The sequence below is a fragment of the Onychostruthus taczanowskii genome, unplaced genomic scaffold (assembly GCF_017590055.1).
Source record: "Onychostruthus taczanowskii isolate IOZ18803 unplaced genomic scaffold, ASM1759005v1 scaffold37, whole genome shotgun sequence".
NCBI classification, from domain to species: Eukaryota; Metazoa; Chordata; class Aves; order Passeriformes; family Passeridae; genus Onychostruthus; species Onychostruthus taczanowskii.
This window is the reverse complement of record NW_024501126.1, coordinates 380712-391075: the sequence shown is the minus strand read 5'-3', so window position 1 is coordinate 391075 and position 10364 is coordinate 380712. Positions and strand designations below refer to the sequence as shown.

Genomic DNA, 10364 nt, shown 5'->3' with positions numbered 1-10364 from the left:
CGGCGCCGCCGGAGAGCCGGGCAGGGCACGGCAGGGCGGGCCGGCCCCACGGCCGTCCGTGCCCCCGCCCCCGGGGCCGGGCCGGGCTCCGCACCGCCCCCGGCTCGGTGCGGCCCCGCCCGGCTCGGCCCCGCCGGAGCGGCCGCTGCTGCGGCAGCTCAGGGCCGGAGCTGCTGCGTCCTTCTGCCTCCTCCTTGAACCGCCCTCCCGCATCTTCCTCCTGCCCTCCTCTGCAGCCCCCTGCACTCTGCTGGATCCTGAAGCGCCCTTCTGCACCCTTCCAAGCCCTCCTGTACCCTCTTGTGCTCTGCAGTGTCTTTCCCTGCCCTTTTGCATCCTCACGCGCCCTCCTCCATCCCGCCGCGTCCTCCTGCACATCCTGCATCCTCCCACGCCCTGCTGCAATGTCTCGCACCCTTCTGTGCCCTCCTGCCCCCTCCTCAATGCCATGGTGCGTTTGCAGCCTCCAGCCCTCGTGCCCCCACCGGGACAGACCATCACTGGCCATCACAGCACGGCCAGAACCCAAAAATCCCCCTTTTCCCACCCTCTGCACCACTACACTTCCAGGCCTGTTCCCACGTGGCTTTTGGGACACAGGACTGGGATCCTGGGAGCTGCAGTGGGAAATGGGCAGGGGGGGATGGACTCAGCTGTCTCTGGCTGCAGGGGCTTTTGAGGAAGAAGAGAAGAGCTTAAAATATTGCTGCCTTCTCCTTTTTTTTTTTCTCCCTATTGTCAGGAAAATCAATCCACAAACACCAGATATTTCTGTCCAAAAAGGAGACAGAGGAGTCCTGTAACTTAATTCAAAGAAAGGGAGAGGCCATGGGGCATTCCCCTGCGGTCTCTCCAATTTTTGGAGCACACAAGGCTTTTATCCTGTTTATCCTAATTTCCCAGCCACATTTCCCTCTCTCCCTGTTGGCTGAGGTACTTGAGAGGTACAGACTTCCTGAAATGCCTGATACCTAAGGCCCCTCCTAATGTATACCCCACTTTTCTTTGTGTCTCTGTTCTTTTTTCCTAAATCCAGAGATTTAGCACAGTCTTGAGTGAGCAACAGTCTGTGTCAATTAGTGGAATTCCTATGGAATTTATGGTTCCCCCATTGCTCCTTTCACCTCTTCCTGTCTGGCCTTACCTACCATCAGGTCCACAGTTTGTAAAGACACCTCCTTCTCATTCCTTCCCCTGTCTCACATTCTGTCACATGCCTGGTGGGGACCCCAAGAAGAAAAAGCTGAAACTCTGCATTAAGATGTTCCTGGGATCTTGTTTAATTGCCACAAATTTGTTTGCAATTTCAGAACAGCCCATCAGGCATCAGCCAGACCCAGAGCAATTGCTGTGAGTCTGGTTTGGCCGTGCACATCCCCCAGAGTAATTTAATTTTAGTACAGCAGCTTCCTGACGCCACTGGGCTTTTGGCTTGTGCCAGCAGATATAACAATATCAGCTACTACATCCTCATGCCCAGAGAGTGCATGCAAGGAAAGGTGAAATAAGATAATTTCGAGCTCACGTTTCTCTCCCTCCTTTTATTCCAGAATTGTTCATTCATCAGCAGCAGATCCGCCCCTGCGTGGGGAATGGGAGATCTCGGGTTGCTCGGCCACAGATTCTCAGGTGACTTCTAAATTTCATTTAATTCACTGGCTCCACAACCAGATTTCCCAGCTTCCTTCGTTAAAAGGTGAAATGGTGGGAGAGGGACTTGCTGCTATTGTTTCTGGAAGCCCCCAGTGCTGTGCTTTGCTCTCAGCCCCTGCTCCAGCCCCAGTGCTCTCACCAGTCATTCCAGGAAGGATTTCTGGCCAGATGAGCCGAGGGGCGAGGCAGGATTGCAAAGCCAAGGACTCTCTCCTCTGCAGGCTTCCTCCTCTGCCCTTGAGCGTGTCCCTGCCTGCCTTCATTTCCCCTCCAGCCCTTTGTGTGCTGGAGCACACCAATCACCAGCCACTGCTGCTGCCATGGCAAGGATCCGGGAATTGCCCTCAAAGAGTCACTGCTGTGGGAATTCCCTTCTCCCTCCCCTCTCCGGTCTCTTGTCCATCTGGCCTTTCTTTTGACACAAACTCTGATTTTTCCTGCATTGCAAATGCCAGGGAGCAGGCAGGGATAGCCCTGATGCCAGCTGAGGTCTTGAGGCACAGCTCTAACACATCAGCAGTGACATCTCTGCTTTGTGGATAAATCCCTTCCCTACAAGGAACTTTATCCATACCCCACCGTTTTTAAGACAAGAGGATTAGATTCTTCACTAACTTCAAGTCTGACCCCTCTAGGTTTGAAAAGATCCTTGAAGAAATACCAACTATTTTCCAATCCCTTTATTCCTTGTTGTGAGACTAAATCTTGCTCCTTTTCCATCAGAGATCAAATAAATAGGGGAGAGGCTCCCAAGAGCTGAAGCCTTAGTGGGATCTTCAAATCAAATCAACTTTTCCACAAGGTAGGAGACATATCACTGACTTCTTCAGGGGATCCTGGGGATGGGGAGGTGCACCCCAGCCCTGTGGGCATCCTCCCTCTTGTGTGGTCCAGCAAAAAGCTTCTGAGTCAATTAAAGTTGAAATTAAATTTAAAACAATTACATTTGTAAATTAAGTGCAGCAGGGTAATGGTGCCATTTACCTCCTCTTCCTTTAGCTCCAAGCAAACCATCCGCAGGTAAACATGTTGGTGAAAATACCACTGGACACAGGAGGACTGACAGGAGTGTCCTTTGGCCTTTGTGTCCCCTAAAATAGACTGATTCATTTTTTCAGTTTTAATAAATTTCAGAGTGAGATGCATTCCCAGTGAAGGTCTATTAATCCAGGACCCTGCTATAGAATTAAAATCCACAGGGTCTGAAGGTTTGGGGAACAAGTTGGGAAGGCCCCAGGGCACTTTGGCCTTCCATTATTTGGATTTAAGAAGTGGACAGTGTCTGATTCTCTGAGCCTGGTGTTTAAACCCACATTTGGCCTAAGGCTCAGCAAGCCAAACCTTAAGGAGACCAATTTATTTCTGCATGGTGCAGGGCCATCAGAGAGTAGCAGTCCCTTGGGGAGCACAACAGGGATGGAGGAGGGAGCCAAAGGCAGCAGAATCCCGTGTGCCAAATTTGGGAGAGCTCAGGAAAGGCCTGGTGCCATCTGCAGCCCATGCCTGGCGGGTGTTTTGTTTTCCTGCAGGTGTTTGGTGCCGGCTGTAGCCCAGTTCAACACCACCTGGGCATTGCCCAGGAACTGTGGAGTTTGGAACTGGGCAGGTGCCTCAGGCCTGGGACATCACCCCCTCCTGTCTGCAGTGGTGCTCTCAGCAAAATCCAGGCAGAATGGGGTGTCCAAAGGCCAGAGAGCCAGGCTGTGAAAACACAGGGCCCTCTGGGGATTGTGTGGTGCTTCCTCTTGCTGCAGGTACCACCCCTGCATGATCCAGCAGCAGGTGGCCCAAATCAAATATTTGGGACACAAGCCCAGGAACTCCAGCCCATGCTTTGATTTAGCAAACTGCTTCAAGGCAGCCTCTGTCTTCAGTCCTTGAGTAAATTCACTGGTTTCTCCTAAAATCAGGAGTGGCTTAAAGGCTGTGCTAACTGGCACGGAGCCGTGGCTGCCGTGCACAGTACAAACTGAAGGGACTGTGCTCCCAGCAGACCACGGCTCCGTCGGCCTCAGCTGCACGGAATTAACATTAATTAACATTACTCTCCCGAGGAAGGGGTAAAATCCTGCCCCGAACCAGGGAAACTGCCCATCTCTGAAATCCCAACATTCTGAGCTCTCCAAGTGCTGCTCCTGGGGGCTCCTGCTGCGTTTCCTCTTTCTGCTGGACACCAGGAGGGCACTTGGGCGCACACAGAGCTCTGCAGGCACGCCTTTGGCTGCCCGCAGCATTTGAATCCCGTTCTGCCGCCTTGCAGCACCTCCCGAGCTCCGCTTCCTGACATGTGGAGGCTGCTGGAGCATTCCCGGGATCCGCGGGCATTCTGAAAGCTGTAATACAGCGTGAAAAACGCCAGTCACTTGTTTTTAAAATTTTTAAAAGTTTAATATAAATAAAATGGTTATAAAAATAGTAGTATAATTTGAGTAATAAAATTTGAACAATTGAGATTAGGACAATATGAGACAATAAAAACAAAGAGATACGGACGTCAGGTACCTTTTTCTGGGCAACACAAGCTGAAAAAGGACACCCGGTTAACAGAGGATTTACCCTTAAAAACCATCGCCTGTTGCATATTCATACATCTCGTACATGATGCATAAATTCCATTCAAACACAGGATTCTGTCTGGTCACTGACAACTTCCTCTTAATCCTCATGCCGTCTTCATGTCCGATCGAGGTGGGAAGAAGTTAGTTTTCTGCTGATAGGGGTGCAATAAATTCTCTTTCTCTGAAAGATTTAGGTGTCCTGTGGCTTCCATCTGGTGAGAGTCCTTTCTTAACTAAATATCTTACATAGCATAGTTTCTATTTTAACATTATAACCTAAAACTATATTTAATACACTACTTAGGAAAATTAATACAGCATAACTTTCTAACATAACACATACAATATTCATTTTAATACTTGCGAAAAGCCGATCATAAAACACACATTTTTCACACTACGTAGTCAGCAAGCACAGAGCTGTGTACAGGCTGAGGCCCGGCCCTGCGGCTCCAGGATCCGGGTGGGACGGAGCCTCTCGCAGCCGCCTCCCGGGTTCCAGCAGCCCCGGCGGGCAGGGCAGCCCCGGCGGGCGGGCGGCAGCGGGGGCGGTGCGGGGCCATCCCTCGCCTTCCCCGCCTTCCATCCCTCCCTCCCTGCAGCCCCGCACTCCGGCCTGGGAGGCGCTGGGAGCGGCTGCTGCGGGGGCTGCGCGGTAAGGAGCGGCAGTGGTGCGGGGAGAAGGCTCCTCTGGGCGCACGGAAAGCGCCGGCAGGATCCCTGCGGAGAGCTCTGGCAGCGCCGCTGTTCCCCGCCGGGAGCCGCAGCCCTGAGCTGCCGGAGCATCTCTTCCTGCGCGGAGGCCGAACAACCCTCGATCTCCCGGTGCATTCCCGCATCGCTCCATAAATTCGCCGCGGGCACATCCTGCCCCGGCAAAGGGGCACGGAGCCCTCCTGGCAGCGCCCGGGATCGGTGCCTCGGACAGCGCCTGCTCGGGCACCGCCACCAACAGGATGCGGCCGGGAGCCTTCCGGGGCAGCGCGCCGGGACAGCGCCCGGGGCTGCGGGCTCCGGGGGGACACGGGGCCGGGCGGGGAGCGCCGTGCCCGGGAGCTCGGCCCCGGCTCCCCGGGAGCTCCCCCGGCTCCCCGAGCGCTCCTCCGGCTGCCGGGGCCGAGCTGGCCCAGGCCGAAGGGCCCCGCTCGCCTCCCCGCGCGGTGCTGGGTTCAGCTCCTCGAGAGACTTTGCGTGGCTGCTGAACGGGAAGGGACAAAAAGCAGCAGGTGCTTGGGAAAGCGCAAGGTGGAGGTGTGGTTGTGGTGCTAACAGGAGAAAATTGATTGGCTTTTTAAGAAAAAGGCAAAGCCGGCTAGTAAAAGCTTCCATGTTTTACTGGTAGTTTTCCTGCTGCACTGCTCAGTTGAGGAAACAGCCGGGTGGGTGGGGGAAGCAGTGGAGTTGCACAGTCCTCAGGGCTGTGTGAAAACCTGGAAAGCTTTTCCTGTTGGACGCCGCTGTTTGCTCCTGTGGTTAGCTCAGGGCTGTGGGAGGGATTCCTGGAGAGCAGGTTCACGCTCCCTCGCTGGAGCCTCCTGGGCAAAGTCCTCCTCGTGGCCCCGCCGGGAGCTGGAGGCTTCAGAGCCTGCGGTGCCGGGCTAGGGAGGCGGCAGGAGCTCGGTCCCTGTGACATCCCCGGCTTGCTGCCTCCTCGCAGGTGCCAGCTCAGCCAAGCATGGCCACCCAGATGTTCGAGGGCAGAGGGCATGCGGCCGTCTACCAGAAATACAGGTTTGCACCGGGCAAAGAGCTGCAGCACACCATCCTCTCCTACCTGCGGGAAAAGGTGAGCGGGATACGGCCAGGCTGGAGGGAAAATCCAAGGGGTATTTAATTGTGGGTGGGGGAAAAGTCCAAGGGATATTTAATTGTGGGTGAGGGAAAAAATCCAAGGGGTATTTAATTGTGGGTGGGGGAAAAGTCCAAGGGATATTTAATTGTGGGTGGCAGTGTTTGCCTTGCTGGGAGTGTCACCTTGGTCGGTGCCCCAGGGAAAGATAAAGCAGCAGGGTTCATGGCCAAATGGGGGCACAAGAGAGGCTTTCCACAGGTTCTGCCACGCCAAGGCTGTTCCTGAGCGGGTGCTGGGGGAAGGAATGGGATAAAAGCCCAGGAATTGGGTGGCTGCCCACTGAGACACATCCACCCCTCCCTGCAGAAGGCCATCCCTGCGGAGCTGGCGGTGGACGTTGGCTGCGGCTCTGGACAAGGCACCCACTTCCTTGGGGAGCACTTCAAGAAGGTGGTGGGCACGGACATCAGCGAAGCGCAGATCCAGGAGGCCAAGGACACCCCCTGCATGCCCAACATCTCCTACCTGTGAGTGTCAGGCCAGCACGCTGGGCCAAAGGCAGAATTCAGCTCCTCACGCGGAGGTGGTGCTTTGTGAGCACGACTGAGCCAGCTGGCACCAGAGATTCCATCGGATGGAATTCCCGGTGCCAACAAGCGTTGTCCTAGACTTCAGAAGCTGTGGGCTTGCATCCCAAACCATCCAAAAGCACCCTCTGACTCCACGTCCGTGGCTTTTCCCCTTTCCCTGCAGCGCGTGCCCTGCGGAGGAGCTGCCGTTCCAGGAGGCCTCCGTGGACGTGCTGACCTCGTTCACGGCCGCGCACTGGTTCGACATCGAGCGCTTCATGCGCGAGGCGCAGCGCGTGCTGCGGCCGGGCGGCTGCGTGGCCATCAGCACCTACACCCTGGACATGAGCCTGCGCCACGGGGACTGCTCCCAGCAGCTCACCGAAGTCTTCAGGGAGGTCAGCCGGGAGAGCCGCAGGGCGGGGGGAGATGTGCAGAGAGGGAGGAGTGGGACTGAGGGGCTGCGAGGAGAGGAATCCTAGTGCAGAATGGGGTAAATGCAGGGATTTAGAGGCTCCTGCGCTGGGCTGGCTGGATCATGAGGAGGGGGACATGAGGGCAGACTCTGAGAAGAGTGCCAGGGCAGATCTGGGAGCTGGTATTGTCCAGGAGACTTTTCCTGTTGTCCTGATCACAGCGAAAAGAATGGGAAGTAGAAACTGGTGGGAAGAAGGTCTTTTTTTAGGAATCTTTCTGGACCAAGGGGTGTTTTAAGAATTGGATAAAAGGAGACTTTCCACTATGAGTAAGCGCTGTGTAAGGAGGACAGGAGCCTTATTTCTAGAACAGGAGCCTTGAATTCTTTATATTAAGCAAGATTTTGGTGTATTTTAATGCAATAAGTCTTTCAAAAAATAGGACATGTATGAATGTATCACGTGCAGGCCCAAACCCGAGTTAAGTGGCATCTGAGAACTTCAGGTGGTTTTGTGTTTGTTTTTAATACACTGTCTTTACAGTGCTGGGACAAGACTTTAAAATACTCAAATGACAGAGTAAAATACGTCATGGATGACTACAAAACAATCTTTGAGGCCTTGCCGTTCCCAGACAAGAAGAGGTGAGCAGAACCACCTTTGATGGTGTCAGATATTGTATCACCACCATGCCAGCCTGCGGTCTGTGTTGCCCTTCCTTTGAGATTTAACTTGCCAGTGCTCCTTTCTTGCCCATGTCTCTTGCAGAATCACTGATATCTATGACCCAATTCCCATGACTGTTGAGGGTGTGGTTGGTTACATCGAGTCCACCTCTTCATATCAGACCTTTAAGAGGAGTGACCCTGCAGCTGCAACATCCCTCCTCCAGGAGACTGAAAAGAGGTGAGCAAACCAGCAGGGTGTGGAGGACCTGTGCTGTGCAGTGCATGCAGAGGGAGCTTGTGCAGACCCCTCCAAAGCTGCAGGGGAGTGTGCAGGGATGTGCTCCCTCCATTCCAGGGCTGGACACTTGTCAGGGGTTCAGCAGCAGATCCTTAGACTTTAAGCCTGTGTAGCAGCAGGAGGTGCCTGCGCCGATGGATCCATGAAACCTCTGACACGAGACTATCCTGAGTTTCTTTACCTTGCTTTTAATTGGCAAAGGGCATGAAAAATACTGGTGGTTGCATCTTCACCTGTCGAGCTTTAGTGGGTCTAGGGCCTTCAAAGAGACACGAGCAGTTGTGGGCTGCTCTGAGGTTCTTTATGGCATGGATCCATCAGTCTCGAAGGCACAGAGGTCAGGGTGTTCAAGTCAGGGCTAAAAGCTTTCTGGCTCAGAGTCCCAAGCAAGGGCAGCAGCTTCCAGGCTGCTCTCTGGAACAGTCCCAGGTTCTGTGCAGGAACAGCAGCAGCAACAGTTGTTCCCTGGCACAGAGTCCAGTGCCTGAGCAGCAGCAGGAACAAGTCTGATGTTCTCAGCAGCAGCAGGGAGCACAGCTTGCTTTCTTCTTTCCCCTTCTTCTTTTCTTTCTCTGTTTTCTTCCTCTTCTTCCCTTGTGGTTGTTGATAGTTGTGGTTGTGTTGGTCGTTGATGTTGTCTTTTGCACCCTGTTACAGAGACTTTTTATTCATAAAACATCCAATCAACTGAAAACACGATTCTAAAACATTCTTTCTAAACCAATCTAAATTTAATTCTAATGTGCAGTAGTACAAAAGTAGTGTCAGTTCTTTAAAAACTGTGTGTATAATATTATCTATTTATGACAATGTATTGTTTCCTTGCTTGAAAGTTTACCTATCTACGAGAATAGTTCTGTTTATTTACGTATGTAGTTTTATCTGTTTTATATAAATAATTCTATCTATTCTATCTATTCTGCCTGACTGCAGGGTTCTGCTATGTTTTTGTTATGTCCAGGACTAAGTTGCTGAGCTTTAAACTAGGCCTTAGGGCCTTTGCTAGCTAGTGCAGTTTCTTAAGGCATTTGAAATATATTTCTGCTTACTTAAAACCTAAAGCTTAAACTTGCTTAAAACTGTAAGTCGCACTTCTATTTACTGAAAACTTAAACCTACACTTGTACTTCATATCTGTATGGTTTAATGTATCTTAATTTCTCCAAAGGCTTTAATTCAACCCCTGCATTCACCTCCCTCTCTGAGGAGCTCAGAGAGGCTTGCATTCCAACACTGACCCATCTGTTTCAGCCCCAGCAAGGGCCTGTGGGGAAGGGGTGCTGCTCATTTCTTCCCTGACCAGAAGAACCCTTGTGCAGCAGCTGGAAGCATTTGCCATCCCCCCTGGGTGCTGTGGGTGGAAGGGATCTGGCTCTGGCTCTGGGTGCTGCCCCACATCAGGGGGGAGCTGTGTGGGCAGGGTGAGACCCTTCCTCTGCTTGTCCTTGCAGGATGCTGGAGACAATGGGAGTTTCCTCTCGTGAGACCCCGGTGGAGTTCTTGGTGAGGCACGTCTGTGTGCTGGGGCGCAAGGCGTGCTGAGAGCAAACCCTGCTCCTGATCCGCTGCTACAATGGAAGGGGAAGGTGGATCGTCTCCTAAAGCCCCACTTGTAACCGCTCTTACTCCTCGGCAAGATTACTGCTGATTGAAATTCTGGTCTCCTGTGGGAAGCAGAGGGGGTTTTGTGCCTCTCAGGCTCCTGTCCACCTTGGTCCTGCAGCCTGCCCGGTGCTGCTCCCTCGGCACTGGAAGTGTCCCATTGTGGATTGCTGGTTCAATAACACGTGGGGAAGAGAATCACAGGAACAGCGGAGAAATGCACTGCATTTCTTACACAATTGATAATAATTAAAAAGCAAGCTGAGAAAATGCTGCCTGTGGTTCCTGTTTTACAAAGAGGCTGTGGAGCACCCACTGGTGTGGGAATAACTGTGCTACCTTGGCACTGAATGTCCTGAAGGCCTCGGTGCCCCTCTGCTCCATAGGGAGGGTGGGTTTGGGGTAGGAAGGGCCATTCCCTGCCCTGGCTCAGCGAGGAGCTGTGCGCTGTCTTTGAGGGCTGCCCTGGACAGGGGCTGCTCTCACCCGCAGTGTGCCCCCAGCCCTGGGTCAGCCCCTTACCTGCCCCAGGAGTGCCTTGGACCCAGTGAGGCCCCTCAGGACAGCTCAGGACCCTCGATGGCATCACTGCTGAATGTTTGTGCCCTACCACCTACCCACGCTGCAAAGGGCGGGTCAGAGGCTGCGTTTTTTGGGAGGGACAAGGGGAGATATGAGGGCTCAAAGTTGGGCATACCCTGGTACAAGTCACCTCCTGTTTGCCTTCTGGATATTTCAAGACCAGACCCACCCTCTGCAGGGATCTTTCCCTTTCCTGTAATTCCTGTCCTTGGCAAGAAAGCTTCCC

The 10364-nt window shown here is 53.3% G+C and overlaps 1 protein-coding gene across 2 annotated transcripts; it reads left to right on the top strand.

Moving 5' to 3' along the window:
* Nucleotides 1-4769: 4769 nt before the first annotated feature.
* LOC121339714 (putative methyltransferase DDB_G0268948) lies at nucleotides 4770-9826 on the top strand. Of its 2 annotated transcripts, none has more exons than XM_041411751.1 (7): nucleotides 4770-4866; nucleotides 5869-5997; nucleotides 6370-6530; nucleotides 6757-6970; nucleotides 7532-7632; nucleotides 7757-7894; nucleotides 9406-9826. In XM_041411751.1, exons 2-7 carry the CDS (start codon nucleotides 5887-5889, stop codon nucleotides 9494-9496), a joined length of 816 nt encoding a protein of 271 aa, XP_041267685.1. In that variant the 5' UTR covers nucleotides 4770-4866; nucleotides 5869-5886; the 3' UTR covers nucleotides 9497-9826. The 2 variants fall into 2 exon arrangements, with proteins under 2 accessions (XP_041267685.1, XP_041267684.1); XM_041411750.1 differs by lacking the exon at nucleotides 4770-4866 and adding an exon at nucleotides 5189-5437.
* The last annotated feature ends 538 nt before the right edge of the window (nucleotides 9827-10364 follow it).

Coding starts and splice junctions, on each gene's coding strand:
- LOC121339714 (XM_041411751.1), top strand. CDS start 5,887: ATGGCCACCCAGATGTTCGAGGGCAGAGGGCATGCGGCCGTCTACCAG. Junction 5,998..6,369: donor TCTCCTACCTGCGGGAAAAG/GTGAGCGGGATA, acceptor CCCTCCCTGCAG/AAGGCCATCCCTGCGGAGCT. Junction 6,531..6,756: donor ATGCCCAACATCTCCTACCT/GTGAGTGTCAGG, acceptor CTTTCCCTGCAG/CGCGTGCCCTGCGGAGGAGC.